The sequence below is a fragment of the Petaurus breviceps genome, unplaced genomic scaffold (genome assembly GCF_028583685.1).
Source record: "Petaurus breviceps papuanus isolate PSGF00001 unplaced genomic scaffold, PetGlider_PUasm1.0 185, whole genome shotgun sequence".
Classification (NCBI taxonomy): domain Eukaryota; kingdom Metazoa; phylum Chordata; class Mammalia; order Diprotodontia; family Petauridae; genus Petaurus; species Petaurus breviceps.
In genome coordinates, this window is record NW_027185797.1 from 8,162,428 (window position 1) to 8,188,383 (window position 25,956).

The window sequence follows — 25,956 nt, forward strand, 5'->3', positions numbered from 1 at the left end:
GCTGAGTGGTCCTGTGCCTGTGTCTTCCAAGTCACACAATCAATTCCTAAGTTCTTAAGAGAGACTTCGAGAGTGTCCTTGTATCGCTTCTTCTGACCACCATGTGAATGCTTGCCCTGTGTGAGTTCTCCATAAAAGTCTTTTGGCAAGCATACACATTTTGCATTGAAACAAAGTGGCCAGTCCATTGGAGTTGCGCTCTCTGAAACAGAATTTGAATGCTTGGCAGTTTAGTTCAAGTAACAAGCTCAGTATCTTGTACCTTATCCTGCCAGGTGATCTTCAGAATCTTCCTAAGACAATTCAAAAGGAAGCAATTCTGTTTCCTGAAATGGGGCTGGTAGACTGTTCAAGGTTTCACAAGTGTACAACAATGAGGTCAGCACAACGGCTCTGTAGACCTTCAGTTTGGTAGTCAGTCTAATACCTCTTCTCTCCTGTATTTTCCTTTGACTAGCTGAGCTAGCTCTGGCAATTTGTGCGTCAACCTCATTATCAATGTGTATATCTCTTTTAGTCCTCTTTGAGAACACAGATGAGATTTTTAGCTGACCCTTGAAGGAAGCCAGGGAAGCCAAGAGGTGGAGGTGAAAAGTGAGGGGAGTTAAATGTAAGGAAACTGGGAAGACAGAAGAGGGTTATGTTACAAAGGTTTCTTTGCCAAACAAAGAATTTTCTACTTGCTCTTTGAGGTGACAGGGTACTATTTGAGTTTACTGAACAGAGCTGACATGGGCAGACATACAGTTTAAGAAGATGAATTTGACAGATGAATGAAGGATGGATTGGACTAAAAGACCTATGGCAGAGACCAACCAACAGACTACTATAACAGTCCAGGTATGAGATGAAGAGGGCACTTGCACCAGGGTGGTAGCACTTTCAGAGGAGACACTGTTTATATCTAATTGTTTTTCAGTAGTGTCCAACTCTGTGATCCAGTGTCACACATCAGGATCTGAACTCAGGTCCTCTTGATTCCAGGGCCAGTACTCTATCCACCAAGTCACCTTGCTGCCCCAGATGAGAGAAGAGGATATGAAAGATGTTAAATGGGTAAAAATGACAGGACTTGGCAACTGACTGGACATGAAGGATGAAAGAAAGAGAAGAGTCAAGAATGACACCTAGTTGATAAGCCTGGTAGGATAACTGGTAGGATGGTGAGGAAGTTATGAAGAAGGGAGGGTTTAAGTGGAAAGATGATGAGAATTCGGTTTTGGACATGTGCTTAAAATGTCTACAGGATATTCAGTTCCATGTCTAATGGGTAGTTAGATGCAAGAATGAAGTTCAGGAGAGAGGTTAGGATTATATAAATAGATCTGAGAATTATCTGCATAGAAAAAATCACTGAATCCTTGGGAACTAATGAGATCACCAAATAAAATGGTATAGAGAGAGAAGAGGGCCCAGGTGAGTGTGTTGGGTTAATGGGCATGACCAGAATAAGGATCCAATAAAGGAGACTACAAGAGTGGTCAGACAAGCAGAAGAACCAGGAACAAGCAGCACTGTGAAAACTGAGAAAAGTCCCTTCAAATCTAGAAGTTCTTGATTCTATAATCAATTCTGATGCTCTTCATTTCCTGGAGATCCAATAAATCTAACCTATTACTCCTACTAATAATGTATCTAATCTTTCTATTTTGGAATGTGAATTTTAAAATTAGGAACACCTCTGTTAACCACTAAGCTCCCGAGATGTGCATGCACTTAGGTAAGGATAGTCAGGTACAGTCTGATTTTAATGCAGCCACCAACATCCAAATATTAAAAAAAAAAAAAAGTCCTACAGAGACCACCAAAAACCCTCACAGCACTGCTCCTCATGGTAGCAAAGAACAAGAAATAAAGTGGTTATCTATTGATTAAGAAATGGCTATTTTAAAAATGGTATTGAGGGGAGGGAGAAGGGATTTTGATTTCATCAATGTAACTATGTCAGAGGCAGAACTTGAACCACATCTTTTTGACTTCAAGGCCTGTCTTCTATCGACTACAACCATATTGCCTTTCAGACTATTACTGTGCAAAAATATAAGGAATTCCGAGAAACACGGGGAGATTTGCATGGAAGGATGAAGACTTAAATATGCAAAAGCAGAATACTACATACTCCAGGTTCACTCTCCTGACTGCTCACCTCCACACCCAGGGCTTTGCCTAGATAATGATGACTATATTCTGAGACCAACTTAATGACTGGCAAGTCCGAGCTCAGACCCAACATATCTTAAGAATCCCCAACCAAATTAATCACTTCATTTCCAGCTATGTCTGTTCCACCTCCAAAATGACTTGTCTTGACTCTAATTGTTAGGTCACCATAACAGATCTTTCCTGTCCAGTCCTATCACCTTCCAATTGCAGATGACTATACCTCCTTCTCTTATGTCCATCTAACTCTGAACATTAAAGTCCTCAATTTCCCCTCCACAAACCATTTCTCTATGTCTTCAACCCATTTTTTTCTCTCCCCCATGGGTGAAATAAAACTCTCCTTTCCTCATCTAGTGAAATGAAAGTCCAAGGTACATAGGCAGTAAGCAAGCAGCAAAGCCAGGATCTGAATCTGGATATTCTATCATTTCTAATCAAGTGCTCTTTCTACCATACTGGGGTCAGAAAACTACAGCTTCACCAGCTATTTGTATGGTTAGTGAGCTAAGGATGGTTTCTATATTTTAAAATAAAAGTTTTATTGTTTTAAAATCTAAAAACCATTTTAAATTCAGATTTTACAAAAGCAGGAGAGAGAACAGTGGTCCTCAGGCCATACTTTGCCCACCTCTCTACAAAGTCCCTACAGCTTTTTTGGACCCCAAATTTATCTTCAGCCTTGTTAGCTATCCTACCTGCACTGTATCATCCATAAGTTTAATAAAGCATGCCTTCTAGGTCTTTATTTAAGTCTCTAAATACACTGATAAAGGGCCCATAATGGAACTACAATGTTAAATTTATTATTTTGTGTTTGAAAATTCTCAAGTTACACCCGATTGACATTCAATTTTATATGAATAATTTTTTCTCTTTTGTTTGCCTAAGTAAATGATATCCGTTGATGGTTGTACAATTTCATGATAAATATCACTGTCATTACATCATAATCTCTATAATATACTTGGAGTCTGGAAGAACAGAATTTAAAATAGGCCTCAGACACTTAATAGCTGTATGACCCCCGGCAAGTCACTTAACCTTTTATTTTCCTCAGTTTCCTTATCTCTAAAAGGTGGGATAATGAGAGCACCTATATAATAACCCTATGGGATGGCTAGCAGGCACAATGGAAAGAGCACCAGGCTTAGAATGAGGAAGACCTGAGTTCCAACCCTTCAGACATTTACTAGCTATGTGACCCTGGGCAAGTCATTTAATACTGTTTGCCTCAGTTACCTCATCTGTAAAATGAGCTGGAGAAGGAACTTGTAAACTACTCTAGTATCTGCCTAGAAAACCCCAAATGGGATCATGAAGAGTCAGACACAATAACAAAAGTTCCAGGTACTGTGTTAGATGCTGGGAATACAAAGAAAGGCAGAGTTGGACAGGACTAAATGACTATACCATAAATAGCACCTACCTCACAGGGTTGTAGTAAAGATCAAATGAAATAACATTTGTAAAGTACTTAGCACAGTGCCTGGCACATATAAGCATTATACAAATGTTAGCTATTATACTAAACCTTATAGTGATACTTAAATTTCAGCTACTCAATAGTCAATAAATACTGTGCCTATTATATGTCAGGCACAGACACAATGTTAAGTGCCAGGGATACCATTATGCAACAACAATGACAGTTCCTGCCCTCAAGGAGCTTACAATCTAATGATGGAAGACAACACAAAAGAAAGCTGAAAAGAAGGGAGGAGGTGTGTTCAGTAAAGGCATGACAGAAAAGCCAAAGAAGTCCTAAATGACTATGGGTGGATATGAAATGAGATGAGGTGTGAGTAACAAGGCTGGATATTGCAAGATGTTATTTCCCAATGAGTTTACTAGGGGCATGGTGGAGAAGCCAAAGAGGTTCAAAACATCAGCTTCTTACTATTATTATGCTCCCTAAGTTGGTTAATTAATCTTTCAAACATCCCCCAAAGGTCTTTGGAGCTGAGGGTGTGAACTTAGTCAGGTCAGGTAGGCAAATGCAGGAAGTCCTTCTCTAGAAGAGAAAGAGCTGACCACCTAGCTAAAAATGTATGGGTAGTTTGCTAAAGAACTATTTCAAACAGATAAGACAAACATTTCTTTTGTTGGTTCAGAACTATTATAGACAATTTTTGCATAATGAACCCTCCTCCAAAGAGCTATTCTCCTCATCCCTAAAAACCCTCAAATCACCAGATGCCAGAGCATGGTTATCTACTACTTAAAAATTAATGCCTTTTGAATAGCCATCATTTCATAAAATGTACCTTGTATAGCTATTCTAATTATTTCACAAAAAATTTTCAAGATGTCCATCTCAAAACTACACACAGTATTTTTTTTAAGACTAGAGTTAAACAACTCTATAGTCTTATTTGACTTCTCACCATCATAAGGACAGTATAGTAGTTAGCATCTAGTCCAACACCTCATTTTGAAGCTAAAGACAAGAGGGGGTGAAGTGATTTGCCCAGAGTTGTAAGTGGAAAGTAGCAGAGGTGACATAGTGAAAAACTGAAGACTTAAGGTAAGAGCAGGTTTTGCCACTTCTTTAAGTGTACATCTCTACTGTCACTGTTACCTTCCAAATGACTGCCCTGGCCTCAGCAGTTTCAGTCTTTAAGAAGCCCCCTCCACAGTGAGGATGGTGAGGAATAACTCATTTCTTTCTATTTCTCTACCTCTACCCAAACAGGACCTCGTGTAACAGCTCACGCAGCGGGCAGTGGCTGTTTCTCCCCCTTTCTCGGAACCCTAGTGTTTGGCCGAGTGCCTGGCACATAAGAGGTGTTTCTGAAGTATTTATATATTAGTACCGTGTTTCCCCGATAATAAGACACTGTCTTATTAACTTTTTTTTTTGGAAAGAAAAACACCAGAGGGCTTATTTTCAGGGGAGGGCTTATGTTGTCCTGCCTCAGCTCTCCTCCGCAGCACTGCTCTCAATGGCGCCAGCAAGCAAATCACTGGGGAAGAACAGGATGACGCGCTCACTGCTGCAGCTCTGATTGGATGCAGCTCGGAGCGCGGTGTGCGTTTCACGGGGGGGGGGGGGGGGACGGTGCATACAGAGGGTACCGTAATGTAGCGTGTAGCGCAGGGGATCACCTTAACTACAGTAGCAATCTCAATAGGGCTTATTTTCGGGATAGGTCTTATTATCGGGGAAACACGGTATTCTATAAGTAAAGTTTCAAATAATTGTATATTGACTGATAGTTTACCAGTATCTTTCCTAAAAAATGCTTCTGAATGGTACCTATTATTAGTTATTATTAAGCTTCATTCAAGAATTTTAAAAATGTACTTTCCCTCCCCTTGCCCCTCCCCAAATCAGGGGCCAAAAATACATTGCACATACTCTGAGAGTTAGTTGCTTTGTTGGTAAGTTTGGCTTAAGTGTTGTTTCCCCCTTCTTTGTTACAGGGGACAGCTCAATGAGGGCAGGAGAACCACTGCATTCAGAAATGAAGGCGATCTTTAAAAAAGATCCATCTCCCCCTCCCCAATTCAGGGGTTTACCAGCTCTACTCTGGACTCCTGAAATTAATATTCCTCAACTCGAGTGGCTATCTATTGCCTCTAGGATAAAATACTAACTATTCTATCTGGCTTTTAAAGCACCTAAGGGTTTAAAGGTAGGTTTCCCCAGACTTACTCTGCATTACCTCTCTTTACCTATTCTGGCCAACTCACTGCTGGTTACATACTACATTTCATCTCCCAACTTTCCTGTGTTTCCCCAGACGCCGACAAGCCCCCATGTCTCTTTTGATACCTAATTTCCTTCCAAGTTTGGTTTAAGCACAGCCTCCAACATTCTTCAGACTGGTCCCATCCATTCCCCCCATCAAGCATTCCGGCTCAAAAGGAGCTTGTATTTGCTTTGTGTACCAGCAGTATTTACTTATGTGTCTGTGTCTATTTCCCCGACTTTCCCCACTCCCTTCTGGAGCAAGAATTGTTTCATCCTTTTCTTTGTATTTCCAATGCCTACCACAAGTACATAGTAGGCATTTAAGAAATACTTGATAATTGAGAGCTGTTAGCTTTTATATGGATTTAAGGTTTCCCAAGCACACACATCACCTCATTTGATCCTCACACCAGGGACAAAAACATAAGGACAGATAGAAGGGAAAGTTAGATACTAATCCCAAACTGAATGAGAACTCTGCTGGAAAAATAAATGAGTGCCAACTACCAGTCTTCTAAAGAGATGGGGAAGGGATTAGGAGCAACTCGAACAGTCCCATATGCCAATGAAAATCAAGTCTATGGGTCTTTCATTCCCATGCTCTGGCTCACTACTTTTCTACTGACCTGAAAAGCAACGGACATGTTCTCAACACAACAGACAGATCACTGAAGACAGGTCCAAGATAGGAAGACTGCAACTTTCAACCTCTTCCCGAGTCACATGACAGGTTTCTTAGTTAGGAAAATTTCATAAAAAATAGTCATCATAAAAAATTTTAAGTCACTCAACAAATTATTTCTAAGTGCCTCTTATGCGCCAACTATTAAGCTAAGCTGATAATACAAAGACAAAAATAAAACTGTTCTTGCCTTGAAAAGGCCGATTACACTCTTAAGTGGACAGTGTTCACAGATAAATGCACAGAAGAGATATACAAAATAAATATGTAATGGGAGGGGGAAGAACTAACACCTTGGGGAATTGGAAAAAAGTCTCTTACAGGAGGCAGTACCAGAGTAGGACGCAATGCCAGAGATGGAGAGGAAAAGGGAAAGTAAGGACTATCTTTTCCTTTTCTATTTGTATTTCCAGCACTTAGCACAGTAATTTTCACATAGTAATCATTTCATAAGGTGATTTTCTCTTCTCTATTTCTCTTCTTAACCTGTAACAATCTCACTTCATATCTTATCATTCCACTCTAAACTGTGCTCTCCCAAGTCACCAGTGATCTTTTGGTTACCAACTCCAATGGCCTTTTCTCAATCCTCATTCTCCTTGGCCTCTGGGCAGCCTTTGCCATCCTCCTCTCTCCTGTCTGATATTCTTTTCTCTCTAGGTTTTCAGAACACCAGGCTCTCCTGGTTCTCCTCCTACCTGACTGTTCCCTCTTGGTTCCTCCTTTGCTGGATCCTCTTCTAGATCACACCCTCTCAATAATTGTAGGTGTCCCTCAGGATTCTATCCTGGGCCCTCTTCTCTTTCCCTCTATACTACTTTTCACCAGGTGATCTCTCATGAATTTTATTATCATCTCTTTGCTGATGATTATTCTCAAACCTGCCCCAACCTCCCTGCTGACTTCCAATCCAACATTTCCAACTTTCAGATGTGCTGAACTGGCTGTCCAGAAGGCATCTTAAACAAAACATGTCCAAAACAAAACTCAGTATCTTTTCCCCTAAACCCACCCTGGCTCCTACCTTCATTACCGTAGAGCACAATACCATCTTCACAGTCCCCTAGGCTCATAGCCCAACAGTCATCCTAGAATCCTAGACTCTCTCTCCACCCAAATCTAAGCAGTGGTCAAGTCCTGTTGATTTCACTTTTGCAATATCTCTCAAACTCATCCTTTTCTGGCCACTGAAGCTGTCACCCCCTGGTGCAGGCCCACATATTTTCATGTCAGAATTATTGTAATATCTATCTGCTGGTCCATCTGCCTGCCTCAAGCTTTTCCCAACTCTAATTCATCCTCCATTGGGTCACCAAAATGATTTTCCTAAAATGAATGTCTAACCATGTCACCCTCTACTCTATAAATTACAGGGGTTCCCTATCACCTCCAGGATTAAATACAAAATGCTGTTTGGCATTCAAAGGCCTTCACAATCCAACCCCCTCCTACTTTCCCAATCTTCTTACACCTTACTCCATCACATACTCTTTAATCCAATGACACCGACCTCTTGGTTGCTCTGAAAATACATTCCTGAATCGGTAGGTTTGGGGCATATTCTCCGGCTGCCCCTTTGCCAGAAATGCTCTTCCTCAACTCCTCTCTGACTTCCTGGCTTCCTTTAAGTCCCAACTAAAATCCCATCTTTTAAAGGAAACCTTTTGCAACTCCTCACAATTCTAGTTCGTTCTATTAATTATTTCCTATTTATGTGAATGTGTGTGCTGTGTGTATGTGTGTAGCCTGTTTATATATAAAGCTATAGTTATTTGTTTGCATACTGTCTCCCCTATTAGTTTGCGAGCTCTTTGAGGGTAGGGGCTGTCTTCTGCCTCTTTTTGCATACCCAGCCCTTAGCATGGCATCTGGAACATAAGAGGTGTTTACTAATTGTTGACTGATTGATTTTCAATAAGGGAAATAGGAAAGGGAATGTTGTTTATAGGTAACAGCCAATAGGCTAGTTTGGCTGGAGCACAGACTGCATTAGGAGGAAAAATTAGACAAAAAGGAGAGGCTAGAGCCTGATTATAAAGGGTTATAAATACCAGGAGTTTGTATTTTGTTTTAAGGGCAATGGGAGTCACTGTAAATTCTCGAACAGGGGAGAGAAGGAAAGGTAGGACCAGCAAATAGGATTTGAGTTGACACTAAAATGAAGCAGGCGTGCTGACAACAAATTAGAGGGGAGAGACTATATGCATTCTAAAGCAAAATCTGAATTGACCTCTATGTTAAATCCACATTGAATTTATTCACGCATCTTTTGGCTCTTCCATTTTTAAAAAGTGCTTGTTAACGTGTTTTTATTTTTATTTTTTTATTTTTTTTAAGCAATCGGGGTTAAGTAACTTGCTCAAGGTTACACGGCCAGTTATTTCTGGGTGTGGTGCTTAAGGATGCCTGGAGCAGATTTAAGCATCTAGTTCTTAAATAAAAGCAAACATATCAAATGTGGCAGATGCTGACAAAGGTAAGTTTTTCTTTGTTAAAGGAAAACTCTGCAGGTAGTACTATATAGGAAAGTGAATGTTATGTTAAATAATAAAGTAAATTAGTAAATTAACAATAATAAAGTAAAAACAGACTGTACTAATGATATCATTTATATAGTGCTTTAAGGGTTTGCAAAGTGCTTTACATATGATCTCAAACTAATGACGAAGTAGTCATAAAAAGACACTAGGCAGTCAGTTCTGTTTAAGCAGTTACTACAATTATTATATGATGACAATGGATCAATAACCTGGTACCCTTTGGTAAGAGATTTTTGGACTCAGATATGAGTCTCTAAATAGTATCACAAATAGGTGTGGGTGAGCAAAGGGAAAATTCTACACTGATAGATCTGTGATCTCAACGTGGGTCCTGTACAGAGGGCAACCCATCTAATGCCTCTTCATCCTGTTCAATCCTTGACCCTAATCCTCCCATAAATTCTCCAATCCATCTTTCATGGAGCTCCTGAAGGTTTGACTTGGTCTCCTCACCAGAAGCAACAGTGGGTACTACTCCCTCTAGGATAAAATACAAACTATTTAGAATCCCAGATCTGCCACTTTATGTGATTTGGGGTAAATAACTTGTTCTCTGGGCCTCAGTTTCTTCAACTGTAAGATAAGTAAATTAGTTACTCAGATGACCTCTAACAGCTCTTCCAGGAAGCTCTAACTCTAAGCTCCCATAGAACTTCTATAAACAAATTAAAGAGAACTTAGCATTTTAACTGTTTTTACTACTTAATTTTATTCAAAACTGACTTAAATTGATAACTCATGAATTCAGAACATGAGATAAATTTCCACTGAAGAATCCTTCTTTATTAGATCCTTAATACAAATGAATAGTTCTCTAGTACAAGGAATTATTGAGTATACTGCCTACAACTATAGTAGTAAGTAACATTCCTTTTTTTGATTCATCAAAGTTCATATTATGATAATCATTACTAACAGGGGAAAGGGTGAGTAAAAAACACATTTTTTTTAAAAAAATCAACTAGGAAAACAAATTATTTCTTAGTAAACTGCCCCCCCGCCCCCACCCCCACTTAACATGATTGATAATCTTGTGCATCAGGTTAAAGGTTGCCTACTTTCCAAAACAACTGCTAATTTTTCCCTGGCTGGAGGAATTTCTAAAAATCTATGTGAAACACATCAACCAAAATAGGCAGGCACATCTAGTTTTAGCTATCTGAAGGGTTACTTTGCAAAAGCAGTTTTTTTTTCTCTAAATCTCTTAACAAGAACTAAACGGAATGAGCTTAAATTGCAACAGGGAGTATATGGGTTACATAAAGATAAAATCCGCTTATAACAAACACAGGATTGCTAAAATATGATGATTTCCAGTCTTCAGAACACTTAACCAGCATCTCTATGATGCACCTTGGCTATCAGAAAATAGTCTACTATGGAAGTTAGTAAGGGAATGCAGAAGATCCATGACAATCTCCAACACATCTCTTTCCTTAGCTCCTGCACAATTAGTGCCTACTATGTGCCAAGCTGTGCTAAGCACTGGGGATTCAAAGAAAGGCAAAAACAGTCCAGAGTCTATTAAGGTGTTTGTAGAGCAGTTTGGGAGTTTAGATGTCTTCTGGTTAAAATGGCTAAGATATAAGAAGCAAGACCACCAGCTAAAAAAAGGGAAGAAGAGGGGAAAAAGTGCAAAAAAAGTCAAAAGATTGAAGTCTGTGTCATTCTTCCCCTTGCCCCTGACTACACAAACAGCATGCCTTATTTCACTTTAATTACCAGCAGTATGACTATTTCATGGATTTAGACTAGAGAAAGCACTTGGGATTGCACAGGGCTCAGTCACAGAGAATTTGTTGACAAAAGATCGAATCACAGATTCAGAAACAGAAGGAACCTCCAAGGTCCACCCCGCACCCTTTATTTTACAATTTAGGAAATGTAGAAGCTGTGTTACCATACAGAACCTTCCCTGGTAGTGGTATCTTCTAGACTACTATACTGATAATTCTATTTGACTCATCTGAGAAAAAGCTTCCTGATAGAGACTAAAAGCAATCAATAAGTACTTGCCTAACAACTTATCGTGACTCAGCATTGTGCTAGACACATGGAGGAGAAAAAGAGGAAAGCATACTTTTTAAACTTTATTTTTAAAAAATCTGTTTACTTTGCAACACAGCTAATATGGAAATGGATTTTGCATGACTTCATCTTTATAATTCATATAAAAATGATTGACTTCTCAAGGATGGGAAAGGATGGATGAGGAGAAAATTTTTAAAACATGAATGTTAGAAACATTTTATATGTAACTGGAAAATATTTTATGAAATAAATAAAACTATAATTTTAAATGTTGTAAAGAAAGTTAAAAAAAAAACAACAACAAGCATTTATTAAGCATCTACTATGGGCCAGGCACTGTTTTAAGCAATTTACAAATATTATCTCACTTAATCCACAACCCTGGAAAGTAGGTGCTATATTATCCCCATTTTACAGTTGTGGAAACTGAGGCAGAGGTAAAGTGGCTTGCTCAAAGACACCCAGCTAGTAAGTATCTGAGGCTGGGTTTGAACTCAGATCTGCCACCAGGACAATCAGTGCTCTATACACTGCATCACTCAGGCACATCAAGACAAGTCTGTATGTTCCCCACCCTGGAATGGCTTACAACCTTTTTGAGGAAACAAGAACAATGTGCATTTAACACAGAGAAAAATTAAAAGGTTAAGGAATGAATGAACCCATGATTTCATTGTTAGAATGACCTCTTTTTACCATTACAAGTCAGCACCTCTACAAATGATAGTCTTTTAGAGAGTTATCTAAAGCACTAAGAAGTTATGTGACTTATCCAGGGATATACAGTCGGTATGTCAGACCAGGCTAGAATGCAGGCCTACTTGCTCCAAGACCAGATATGCCACAAAGCTTCTCACAGAAAGAGAAAAATTAAGAAGATATAATTACATTCTAAATTGTATATTAGGACACTAAAAGCTAAAGAACTTCAGAGAAGGGAAAGATCATGAACTAAAATAAACACAGAAGATTACTTAGTGGAAAAGATAGTGCTTGACATAGGTCTTAAGCAGCTACCGTGTGCAAAGAATGCATTAGGCTAGGTGAGAGGGAAGAAACAAAGCAAAAATCAGACCTGGTCCCTACCCTTAATCTAGCAGAAGTGACAAACACATCCAGAAATAACTAGAACATAAATGTCTAAGAGGAGGACAAAATTCTATATGAAACCAGAGGGAGGAAGGTAGATAGAGGGCACTTAAAGGAGAATAACAGGGCCTAAAGACACAAGGATGGGAAGGGGCAGGAAAGGTCTGGATGGGGTGGTGTTGATTTGAGATGTGGGAAATAAGATCAGACAAGAAGGATGTATATTAGACAAGAAAAGGTTAGATTGGATGTGAGCTGGGGAATAACATAAGAGATGCTTTTTGAGGATTAATTAATTAGGTTGTAATATATAAGGTAGATTAGGGAAGAGAGGAGACAGGAAGCTTAATGCACAGTTTTAGAGGGACCCAGGCTTACTGCATGAGGTAATGAAGGCCTAGACTAGAACGATGGTCAGAGAAGTGAAGATGAGCAGCAAAATAGAGGCACCCTTCAAACAAACATGTACTAAGGACCTACTATGTGCAGAGAACTATGGTAGGCACTGGGAAAAATAAATGGCTTAAGTAAGACCTGGTCCTTGTTCTCATGGAGTTTAGTAAAAGGGGCTTAAAAATAGATTGGAACAAAGGAGCTAAGGAGATGAATGAGTTCAAAGATAACTCCAAGACTGAGCTTAGTTGACTGAAGGAATAGTAATTTCTGTGACAGAAACAGGGAAGTCAGTTTCAGGTAGAAATATAATAGATTTAGCTTTAAGCATGTTAAATCTGTTCTTTATAGTAGAACATCCTAGAGAAAACATCAAAAAAGAAGTTGCGGATATGAGATTAAAGTTTAAGCCTAGAAAGAAAAAACTGAGAATCACATAGGTAACAGGAAGAAAATAGCAGCACTTCCCCATAGTAAGGCTTTTTGCCCAGCCAATCCAGCTTACCACCATCCTTCCTCCCAGGCACCCAGGCTCAAACCTAGGTGTCATCTCTGGTTGTTCATTCTCTCTCACCTCTCAGTATCCAACATGCTGGCAAGGCCTGCTGAGTTGACCTTCCTAACACACCTCTCACAGACACCTCTCCTCTGACACAGCCCCCACCCTGGTCCAGGCCCTTACTACTTCATGCCTACTGGTGGGTCTGCCTGGCCCCAATCTCCATTCCAGTTTATCCTTCACTCAGCTTGCCAAAGTGATCTTCCTAAAGTGCAGATCTGATCAAGTCAAACCCAACCCCACCACCTCATCCAATAAAACACAAAGGGCTCTTTTCATCCCCAGGATCAAATACAAAATCCTCTGTTTGGAGTTCAAACTTGGTAATGAACTCCCCCCCCCCCCCAAAAGACCTTTTCCAGTCTCTCCATGCCTTACTTCCCCCCCCCCACCTTGTAGTCTTTGGTCCAGTGACACCAGATTCCTTGGTGCTCCTCAAACAAGACCTTCCATCTCCCCACTCAAGGTACTTTCAGAGTCTCTCCTCCTCCTCCTCTTCCCCCCACGGCAGGAATTCCCTCCCTACTCCTCTGAGACTCTTGGCTTCCTCCAAGTTCCAGGTAAGAGCTCACCTTTTTCCATGCCCCCTTAATTCTAATGCCTTCCCTCTGCTAATTCTCTCCAATTTAGTCTGTACATAGTGTGCTTGCTCTAGGTGGTTTGCACGATGTCTCTCCCACTTCTCTTTAAGAGCAGGGACTGTCTTTTGCCCGGTTTTGTATCCCCCAAATTCAGCATAATACCTGCACAGTGTATCAGTTTATTGATTGCCCATCTTGTATTCGCATACTTATTCCCATTCTAGTCTTTGCTCATGCTGTCCCCCCAGAATGTTGTGGCCCAGCTCTCTACTTAAACCCTGTCCAGGTGACCTGTATAGTCTCTACCTACTTATGTGACCTTTGATAGTCACTTCACCTCCCTGAGTCTCAGTGTGTCTATAGAATGAGGCCTGTGAGTTCCCTTTCTGCTCTAAATCTGTGATCTATGATTCTACTCTGTGACCCTGTTGTAATCTGCTACATCATGGACCTAAACCTAAATACAATTACATAAAGATTTCATCAATACAGAACTAATTTGGAATTAGTGACCATCCAAACAGGGCCTGTGCTGAAGTTTTCACTTTCTCACTGTGAAAAATTCAATTCACAAAATATTTTAAAAGAAATAAATGGAGGAGGCTAGGTGGCACAGTGAATGGAGCACTGGCCCTGGAGTCAGAAGGACCTGAATTCAAATCCAGCCTCAGATACTTAACACTTACTAGTCCTGTGACCTTGGACAAGTCACTTAACCCCAATTGCCCTGCCTTCCCCCCTCCAAAAAAAGCAAAAAAAAAAAAAAAAAAAAAGCAAGCAAGAAAGAAATGGACATTATCTTTGAGTTCATAATCATTCAAACCCATAGCTAATACATTATCAGTCAGAAGCCCATTCAGGCTTGATTTGATGAAATGAGAAGAATGATCTATAATTAGAATAGTTTGCAAAAAGTAGTATCATTTTAAGTGATTTTTGTACTTAGACATTCTTTTTAAAAGTAGCTTTAACATTACCCCTACAATCTTATTTACTAATTATGTGTTATGATAGATAGAAGCAGCAAGGCTTAGGGGATCAACTAGCTTCAAGAATCTTAAATATGCAACATACTGGTTTATATGACCAAGACAAGTAAATTAAATTCTCAATACCACAGGTACAGGAGGAAGGACAGCTAGGTGGTATAGTGGATAGTGTTGGCCCTGAAATCAGGAGGACCCTAGTTCAAATACGACACCAGACACTAGTTTTGTGACCTTGGGCAAGCCACTTAACCCTGTTTGTCTCAGTTCCTCATCTGTAAAAAGTTGTGTGATCTTGGGCAAGTCACTTAACTGTCCGCTTCACTGTCAGTCCTGACCCCCCCCCCCAAAAAAAAATAAAAAAAAAAAGCTGGAGAAGAAAATGCAAACCACTCAGTATCTTTGCCAAGAAAACCCCAAAGAGGGTCAGGGAGAATCAGACATAACTGAAGTGACTCCACTCTAAGAGGACAGGCTGAGAAAGCAGCAACCTTATTTGGAGGAGTAAGTTCCTCCCCAAGAGCTCCCTACATTAAGGAAATCACAAGTCCAGTCAAAAAAATAAAAATAAAATTATAAATGTGAAGTTTTGCTGTAGTCAATTCTTAATTATCCAATGTGAATCATTCACATTGTATCTAAACATGCTCTTACTTTTCTAAGGCACTTATTCTAATATGAATCATAGTTATCTATCTGCCTCCTAGACAGTAACTCTGAGGTCATGTATGTTCTACGTTAAACTAGTACCAACCAGCAGAGTGAACTGCATCTGTTGCTCCATCGTTTCAATTGCATCCAACTCTTGGTGACCACATTTTATATTTTCTTGGTAGAGATACTAGAGCAGTTTGTGATTTCCTTCTCCAGCTCATTTTACAGATGAGGAAACTGAGGCAAAAACCAGGGTTAAGGTGACTTGCCCAGGGTCACAAAGCTAGCTAAGTGTCTGAAGCCATCATCCACTGTGTCACCTAGCTGCCTGAAATGTACCTAGCAGATATTAAAATCTGAGTAAAACCCAACATAATTTAAAAACTCAAACCAGCTCCTCTCCCTACAACCCAGGTAGTGAAGAAAAACAGTTTTGTTTAGGTTACTATAAAAATTAAAGAGGGTAAATCTGCTGGAAGAAAAAAGTCATACTACATACCAAATCCAAATGCATATCCATTACTCCCAGTATAGGTCACAGTGACATCAGTATGATTCCTTGGTATACATCTGTATCACCAATTTCAATTCTAGAAGCACCATTAAGTGCCTAAGTAGAAGGCACAGTGCTAGATGCTGAGTATACAAAGACAAAAACAAAGTACTCCCTGCCCTCAAGGAAATTCCATTCTACCAAGGGAAGCAACATAAAAACAAACTAGTATTACCAAATATTCAAATGGATCGATCATTTCATAAATATGGGCATCCCCTCCAACAATGCAGATCACCCTACCTAAAAGATAAATTGTGGGTGTAGGGGGAAAGGAGAAGGAAAGCTCATCTAGCACCTGAATCAAATCCCTTCAACTGCTTACCTCTACCTCCTCCCCTCTTATTCCTCAATCCATGGTCATCTACAACCTCAATACTCAACCCAAATATCTCTTTCCAAAATTGCCAGTGACCTCTTAACTGCTAGCTCTGATGTTTTTCATTCAGTTCTCATCCTTCTCAGTCATATCAGTAGCATCTGACACTACTGACCACACTCTCCCCATCCTGAATACTCTGGGCTTTTGTGAGACTACTCTCTCCTTGTTCTCCTCTTGCCCAACTGTGCTTTTTCAGTCTCTTTTCCTGGTTCATCATCTGTATCATACCCATAACCACGTGTATCCCCAAGTTCTGTCCTAGGCCCTATTTTCTTCTCCCTCTCTACTCTCAGTAATTGTCATCTCTGAAGATGACCCCTCATCTTCAATCGAACTGTCTATGGGACATTTCAAACTGGGTTTCTCAGACACCTGAAACTCAACTCCAAAACTAAACTCAGTCAAAACCCTTTCCTTTTCCTAACTCTCCTATTTCTGTCAAAGGCAACACAATTCTTCCAGTCTCACTGGTTTTTCACCTCAAATTATCCTTCATTCCTCAAGCTTACTATTCCAATCAGTTGCCAAAACTTGTCCTCTGGGTCTCCACATCACAAACTCCATCTCTTCTCTCTTCTCATACAGCAACCTTAATTCGGGTCTTCTTCATATCTCAATCGGATTATTGCAAGTCTCCTTGCTGGTCTTAAGACCTCAAGTCCCCCCACTGCCAGATCATCCTCCTCACAGCTATCAAAGTGATTTTCCTTAAACCCAGATTAAGGATAAGATCAACTCCCCTCCTCAAGCAATTCCAGTGGCTTCCTAATGACTACAGGATAAAAGATAAACTTCTCTCTTTAGCTTTGAAATCCCTTCACAACTTGGCCTCAACCTATCTTTTTAGCCTCACTGGATATTACAGCTAATAGTCCCCTCATTCCTCATCCCTGAACTTCAGTCCAGCCAAACTGACATTCTCTCTGTTGCCCACAAAAATATATAATCTCTGCCTTGGCCCTGGTCATCCAGTCCTACATGCCTAAAATGCACACCTTCCTAATCTATACCCCAGAGTCCCCTTTCTTCCTTCAAGACAAAACTCAAGTTCTGTCTTCTACATGAAGTCTTTCTTGATCCTCTCAAATGCTATTGTCCTCCCTCTCAAATTACTTTTTATTTAACTAACTTTATATTTTCTTTACATTTATTCTGTATATACTTATATGTATCCCTTATCTCCCCCATTAGAATATTCTGAACATTGATGTGAGAAGAGATAGTTTCAGTTATTGTATTTGGATCTTCAGTGCCTGAAATGTAACAGGTATTTAATGCCCACTTATTGCTTCCAGGCTTGGGATAACCAGTGCAAAGGCACAGAGTCAGGAGATGGAAGTGTTGTGAAAGTAACAGAAAAAAAGGCTAGTATATCAGTTAGATCACAGAGTGTGGGAGGCGGGACAAATGTACAATGTGGCTGAAAAATGAAGGCAGGGACATCAATAGGAGAAAGGCTGAATAAATTGTAGCATATGAATGCAAAAGGAAATGTTACTGTGATGTAAGAAATAAGGAAAAAGATAAATTCAAAGAGACACTGAAAGACTTGTATAAATTGAAGAACAGAGTGAGCAGAACCAGAAGAATAACTTATACTACACCATCAATGCTATTAATTTTTTTTTTTGGGGGGGGGGCAATTGAGGTTTAGTGACTTGCCCAGGGACACATAGCCAGTAAGTATCCAATTTGGACTCAGCTTCAACCTGACTCCAGGAATCAAGTGCTCTATCCACAGTGCCACCTTGCTTTCCCTATAACATCAATGTTATTTAAAAAAAATTTTTTTTGAAGACTTCTATGAACTGAAAAAGAATGAAGTGAAGTAGAACAATTTATACAGTAACAACAAAGCAAACTATGAAAGCTCTAAGAACTCTGATCAACACAACGACCATCCATGATTCTAGTAGAACTGATAATATACTCATGGCACAAAATGAGACATCGATTTTTTGGACACAGCCAATGAGGGAATTTATTTTGTATATATGTTACAAGGATTTTGGGTTGGGTTTTCTTTTCCCAAGGGTGTGACAGGTGGGAGGAGGAGAAAACAGTTTTTTCACCTATTACCAATGAAATCATAAGTCCTGAAACCTTCTGCCTCTCCCCTCCCCTTCTACAAATTTAAAGTGCGAATGATATTGTAAAGATAGATTGTGGCATGGCTGTGAATGGCTTTAAAAGAATGTGGTGCAGAAATAAAAAAGTTAAAAGAAGTGGTAAGAAATAGTAATATAATGAAATCTGTTTTGAGAATGTTGCATTAAAGATGCCTATAGATATCTGTTCAGGGAATTGAGAACAGGCCTGGTTGATTGGATACTGAGAAAGAAAAATTGCATGAAAAAAGGATGGAAAGAGAGGTGGGATCCAGATTGCAAGTGACCTTAAATCCAGGCAGTGGGCAGACCTTTAAGGTCTTTCCTTAGGGGTGTGTCACAATCAGACCTGTGCCTTGGAAAGATGATTTTTGGTAGCTGTATGGAGGATAAATTGGACAAGTAGAAGACTGTAAGTCAACTCAACTATCCATGCAAATTAGGTGAATAATCCACATTAATGAGGTTGACCATGAGTTCAACTCCTACTCAAGACACTCCCCCCACATTTAATCTGCTCAGTATATTAACATGTGCCATGTTGATATAACAGTCACCTACCTAATCACTGCTTCAAGTCTTTAGTTTGTGCAGGAGAGAATATTGAGGAGAGAAAAGACTTCAAGACCTTTCCTCAATATTCTCTCCTGCACAAACTAATCTTTAAAATTCATGATTCTCTCTCCTGCCTACCATACAAAAGTACACTCTCCTGAGCACAGTAATCAAGATCTGGCACCACTCACCCTAACCAATCTACTTCATATTACTATTCAGATGTCCACCACCTCTCAAAGCAGTCTCCTTGTAATCAGACGACGAACTTCGTTTTCATCCCTACTCCTCTCTTTCTATCACCATCTCCCTTCCTCACTTCTCTATAGCGCTAAATTTGCTTCTCTACCAATCTGAATCGTACCAATCCCATTAGTCCTTCAAGTCCCAGTTCAAATCCTATCTGGCTCAGTCTTCCCAAACATTTCAGCCCATATTAATATCTCTCTTTGATTAATTTCTGTAGGATGAAGCAGAGGCCCCCAACCTTTTTCCCCCCAAGAGGAGCCACTTTTAGTTTTATGAAGCTTTGAGACAGTAGGAAAGGAAAAGGGTTGAAGCCAATGGAGTCTATGAATGGAGACAGAAAAGTGCCAGCCACATTAGTCCCCCTTACTGGGAATACCATGGGATATGGCATTCTAGCAGCAAAAACTGTCTAATTGGGGTGGCTAGGTGGCGCAGTGAATAGAGCACCAGCCTTGGAGTCACAAGGACCTGAGTTCAAATCCAGTCTCAGACACTTAACACAAAACTAGCCAACTGACCTCGGGCAAGTCACTTAGCCCCAAGTGCCCTACCTTCCCCCCTCCCCCCCCAAAAAGCAAAAAAAATCCCTGTCTAATCATCTTCAGTATCTACTAGGTAGGGATTCAACACCTAACAAAGTATGAAACCACTTCCTTATATACCCTCTTGTATCATTCTCTAGTACTCTGGTGTATGTTATCTTAAAACTGGAAGCTTTAAGAAGACAACCTTTTCTTTTATATTCCAAGAGAGCTGGGTCCACAACAAGTGAAAATAAACACCTGGTGATACCTTTTAGAAACATGTTCTTCAGTTATTTTCTACACACTTTCTAAAAACTGAAAGGAGATTCCTTGAGTTAAAGAATCATCCTCTTTTTTTCCTTAAATCTTCCTAAAGTGCCTAGCATGGCGCCATGGACACATTTAAAGTACTCTACATTCCAGCTAAAGCAGTGATTAAGTTGCTGCCACCCCCACTGGAACCCATTCCCCAAGACCCATGAGAAGTTTTAAATTACCTATGCTCAAAAGCAGCACCAATTACACCAAAACCCCAAACCTGGTAAGTAGTACAGAACAGCTGAGAATATAAAAGATATACACGAGCATATACGCAATCAACTCACGGGGACAAAAAAGAAAATTACTGCTCTTTTATTATTCTAACATAAAAAATATGTTTAACTCCCCCAAAGCAAACATTTTGAAGTGAAATAATTTGTGCCAAAGTGGGACAGCACAAGATAATGGCTAGAGCAGTGGCCTCTTGATATCTCTCAGCAAGATCTAGGCTTAAGTGCCACCTCTCACACATACTGTATGATGTGTTACCTGGGATTGGGGTCATAACCTCTCAGTGCCCCAGACTTTTGTTGCACAACAGATGCCTATTTGCATTGGTAGAGGGAGTGTCCTCAATGGGAGTTCCCTACACCAATGAAATTACAGGACTCAACACCACCCTCACCTAAGTGTAGAAATACATGGTCTCTTAGTCAGTTAAGTAATAGTCCTCTAGGTCTACTTGTGGGACCCTCAAAACAGATATTTAAAGAGATACAAAATCAAAATAACTTATTTTTTAAATGCAGAGAATACTATAAAATAAGGTAAACATAGGTCTATATAAATTAAACTTCTCTTTAATGAGGGTGTGCTTTATGAATCATGGCTAACAAACTTAAGTGATCTAGTATTACAAACAGAACCATTTCACTAAATGGTGTAATCAAAAAGCATGTAGGTGGCATCAATGCCACCTGTTAGGTAAAACTTTGTCTCCTTTGTTCCTAGCAAATTCTATACAAAACTATAAACTCCTTCCAAACAAGAACTGCCCTGCCGTTCTGTTGCCAGTTTCAGTACTGGGGGCCCACGCCCTGGCTCAAGGTAAATGCTTAGTGAAGTGACTTTATTTCACTCTATGTAGCTGTGTGATCTTGATCAAGTCACCTGAACCTTTGGGGATCTGTTTCCTCTACAAAAAAAAGGGAATTGGAGCAGATGACCTTGAAGGTCCTAGAGGAATGAGAGCACATATAAATGAAACTGAACCCTGACATTCTTACTTCTCCAAAAGATGAGAAATTAAAATAAGATGTAGTACAAGGTAGAAGCACGTCTATTTTCATCTAACTACCTACAAAAAATAAATACCATATTCTGATGCTTCCTACCCCATGCTTGCAATAAGTCAGGGAGGGCTGTTTTATTCCAAAGATTATTTTGATATTTATTGGAAGGTACGACCTCTGGTAGGACGAGGCCTAAAGCTGGACATGTGATTTTCACCGATATTTGTGAGGCAATTTTTCCTATACCTTCTCTGCAACTTAATAGTCAGTGAAAGAGTTGCATAGGGCACCAAATGGTCAAGGGCCAACTATCCCAGGGTCACATACACAACAGGTGTCAGGGGCAGGACTTGAATCCAGGTCTTCCTGGATCTAAGGCTAGCTCTCTATCCACAATGCCAACTTGCCTTTTCCATCTTTAGTTGGTCTACAATATTGCTGGTGTTAGACTACACCACAGCAGATGGAATACCAGCCTAGGAGGCAGCAAAGGTAGGTATTCACTAGTTGCATGACCCTGGTTCTTAACCTCTCTCTGAGCTTCAATTTCCTCAACTATAAAACAAGGGGTTTAGACTCCTAAAAGGGCCAATTAAGGAAACTTCCAGTTCTACATTTATCATCTCATGATCCCTATATTCAAAGAATTTGTAAAAATAGTTTTTATAGAATACAGAAATGCCATCAACTTCAGGACTATTCTTTAAATCAACTGGTTGGACAAAAAAAACTCTCCAGAAGAGCCAAGAAGCCTGCTTCTTACTTCTAGTATTTACTTCTTGTTCTTTTACCTGTAAAATGAAGTTGCACATTCACTTAAAGACTCATTAGAATTTCTAAGGGCCCTTCCCACCCACTCTAAAATATCACACCCGCACATTTTTATATATGGTGTCCCAAAAGCCTTAGTGCAGTTTTTAGCTTTATTAGTTTAAAACAAGAGGTTGGCTTGAATGAGTCATTTCTCAGTATCCCTTCTAACTGCTAATCTATTATTATTAGTAATAATAGTTTATTATAGAGATTTAAGGTTTGCAAAGCACTTCACATGTTATTTAATTTGATTCTCACCAACAGGTTTGTGAAGTAGATGTCATTATTATTCCCATTTCACAGATGAGGAAAGTGAGGAATACAGTTAAATAACTTGCCTAGAGGCATATGGCTAGTGTTTGAGGTAGAATTTAAACTCAGATCTTCCTGATTCCACATCTAGTGTTCTTAGTCACTACACTGGCTATCTACATACACACACACACACCTATATATACCTAATGTATATACCTATACACTGTAGCAGGTAAAATGACTCAAAGAAACAGCTATCCACTAAAAATGAAAATGAAATAATTAAATTCTTTTCTAAAAGCCACTAAAAGTCAGACGGCAGTTTACCAAATTCACACTAGCGACTATGGGATGAAGTACTGTGACAATCTATTAATCCCTCCTCTGAATCATGTAATTGCATATGTGCCTTAATTCCATTTATTTTGGTAAGTTTAGTACTTAAAAACCCCATAATGTCACTAAATATGTTAAGCTAAAATAATAGATTCAGCCATCATTGCTTCATGATTTTTTTCAGTTTCACTAACACAAATGTGCTGGTACAACTGGATTTCAGCACTAGAATTATTTGAATGCAGGTTACAACAGTGTAAGACCACAAGGCAAAACATGAGACGGTTTTAAAGTCCAGGGAGGTTCTAGGTGTACAAAAACAGGAATCAAATCCAGCTTCTTTCCTCACGTTTTAAGAGCAATACCCTACTTCGTTAATTACTTAGGGGGCAGTATTAGTGAGCCAGCAGTACCACTGAACTGCTGGAGAACAGTAGAAAATCTGGCTACTAGAGTTCCACCATGTTACATAGTGTGATGCACATTGAACTTAAAGAAGAAACAGATTTTGAGGGAAACCAATTTAAGCCGAAATGTACCTGCATGTGAGTTAATTTTTTTTTAATTTGACATAAACGAGATGACATCTCTTTTGACAAACACACCACAAGCCAAGACAGCAGGCAGTTTTTCCAGTGTCATGCCCTGATGATGTCAACACCAGCTGGTACCCTCTTGCCACCAAAGGATGGCTATATAATTTCAGACAGTTATCGATGGAAACTAAGTTGGATATAAAATAAAGCTTCATAACCTCGATGCTACAATTTCCAGCACTCAGCGTCTGGATGTATAGATTCTAAGAGGCAGAACTTCAAAAAGCAGGCTGATCCACAATCCTCTCTCCATCCCACTAGCACTGCATCCTACATGTCAGCACTACCCAAGTCCAATTTTAAGTCCCATTTAAATCTGTCTCAAAGCTTTTGTTTGGAAAAGCACTCCGAGTCCCCGGCAGAAGCAGCCCTCGGCTGCACAGCACCGCCACAAACGGAAGCCCAACACGGGAGGAAACTGAGGCACGCGCGGAGATGCGGGGACCTCACAGCTCGCGCGTCTCGGCTAGAACGGGATGCGTTCTCCCCCCGTGGCAGCAAAGCCCGAGCCTACTCGAGGCTCCGCCGGGCTCCCATTCACGGGAGCCGGCGCCGCTGCCGCGCCGTCCCCCGGCTGGCTCCGAGTCTCATCGAAAGTTCACAAAGAAAACGTGTTCCCGGCCAGCCCGCGAGGGAGGCTGCTCCCCGCCCCCCGGTGACAGGTCTCCTCGGGCCCCGGGCTCTTCTTCGGCCGCACGCTCAGCGGGGAGGGGGCTTCGCAGCGCTCAGCTCGGTTCTCGGCCGCCGCGCCCCGCCCGCCTGGGATCCCCGCCCCGGGGACGCTGCAGCCACCAGCGGTTAGGCCGGAGCTCCACCTGGCTCGGGGGCGGGGCGGGCTCCAGGTACACCCCCGCGGCGCGCGCGCTCACGCACGTGCACGCGCGCGCCCCCCGCCCTCCCGCTGCCCTTCACCCACCTGGTCCCGGAGTTTGAGGAACACCATGGCGGGCGCCGCCGCCAGCGCGCACCATCCAGCGGCCGCCTCCGCGCCCCGCGCCAGCCTGGGCAGGGGGCGCGGCCCGGCCGCCCAGGGGCGAGCGGGGCGAGCGACCGGCGAGAGCGGCCGAGGGGCGCGGGACCGGGGGCGGCGGCCGAGGGGTGCGGGTGCCGCCCGCTGCTGCTGCTGCTCTGCCCGCTGCCGCTGCCCGGTCTTGCCCGCCTGCCTGCCTGTCTCCCTTCCCCCTCCGCCGCCGCCTCGGCCGCCCGCCCTGCCCCTAATGCCCCGGCCCCGGCGGCAGCATCCCAACTCCACTCCACAACATTACCGCCACCGCCACTCACCACCACCGCCCGCCCCGATTGGCCCCGGCGCGGGGGACAGGCCCAGAGTAAGCGGCGCCCGGATTGGCCGCGCCGCCTCCGGGCCCGCCCTCCCGCTCCCTTTCTCTCTCACCTTCTTCCCCCTCCCCCGCCGCCCCCAGCGGGGGGCCGGAGCCCAGGGGGAGGGGCGGGGGAGGGGGCGTGTGCGCGCGCGCGCCCCCGAGCCGGGGCCACCGGGGCGGGCCTGGGCGCGGAGGGGGCGAGCGGGTGGAGGAGGGAGAACGGGGGCGCGGGGGTGTGCCCCGGCCTCGCACGTGGAGGTGGAGAAGGGAGGCGGGACGCGCCCCCTCTTTAAGGGGGGGCCGGAGCGCGCGCGCGTGTCACCTGCGGGGAGGGGGCCCGGGACACGCGTAGGACTGCAGCGGGGGAAGGGTCTCCTTTGTGCCGGGCCGCAGGTGCCGTCCACGCCACTCTGCCCGGTCGCCGGGCGCTCCCGTCCTCCCCGAAGATGCGGGGAAAGGGCGTGGGGCTTCTCCACGCGCGGGCGTGTCTCCTGCTCGCCCGTAGAGAAGACCTCGGACATGCGGCTAAATAAATCATGCCTGGCCATCCCCTGCAACCGACGGCGTTTCCTTTAGTTCTGCTCCCATTACCGGCGTGGGGGAGGGGGCGGTGGGTGGGCTCCTTCCCGCATCTGTGCTCGCCACCCCCCTGCCCCTGGTTAAGAAAAGATACAGATGGTTTAGAACACAAATGTGTGACGTCATGCTCGGCTCTGAAATTCTCCCCCACTTCTCCTCTCATCAGCTATGTCTCCAAGGACAGATTTTTATAGAGAAAATATTGATTTGAGGCCGGTGGGAGCTAGTCTTCCACAGGAACCTGGAAAAAATTCTGCCTTCCTAAGAGAATCTGCCAATTCATAATGGCACTAGAGATCCTAGATGATTGTACAACAAAGACCCCCCCCAACAGAAAGGAAAATAGAAGGATTTCATATTCACAATAACAGGATAATTTTAATAACTCTAAGGCCACTTACTAATTTCACAACAGGTAATTAATTCTGTGTAAAAGTTTCTCAGATCTTGCACACTACAAACGTTTATAGCTACAGATATTAAAACTCAATCCAAAATAGCATTCAAGTTATCCTAAAGCTAACAATGAAAGACTTGATGTTAGTGGGACTAAACCTCAGCTGAGCTAGATTTTGTTATGCCGAACATTATCTTAATGGAATCATTGTTTCTGCACATCTCATTGTCTCCATCTATCAAAAAGGGGGAGTGGGTCTTATCAATTCAGTGAGGATGAGTGAATCCATTTTAAATTGCACAAAGCTAGAACAATAATAAATGAGTGTTGAATTGAAGTTATCCAAAACATAGGCAATTAAT

General features: G+C 41.8%; 1 protein-coding gene across 1 annotated transcript in view; it reads right to left on the reverse strand.

Annotated features, from left to right (window-relative positions):
* Nucleotides 1–24,308, reverse strand: part of ANKRD28 (ankyrin repeat domain 28) — a 195,667-nt gene extending 171,359 nt beyond the window's left edge. Inside the window, exon 1 of the mRNA XM_069088417.1 lies at nt 24,213–24,308. Within this exon, the coding sequence (XP_068944518.1) occupies nt 24,213–24,239 (27 nt within the window). The 5' untranslated portion in view covers nt 24,240–24,308. The remainder of the gene's footprint in view (nt 1–24,212) is intronic.
* Nucleotides 24,309–25,956: the final 1,648 nt, after the last annotated feature.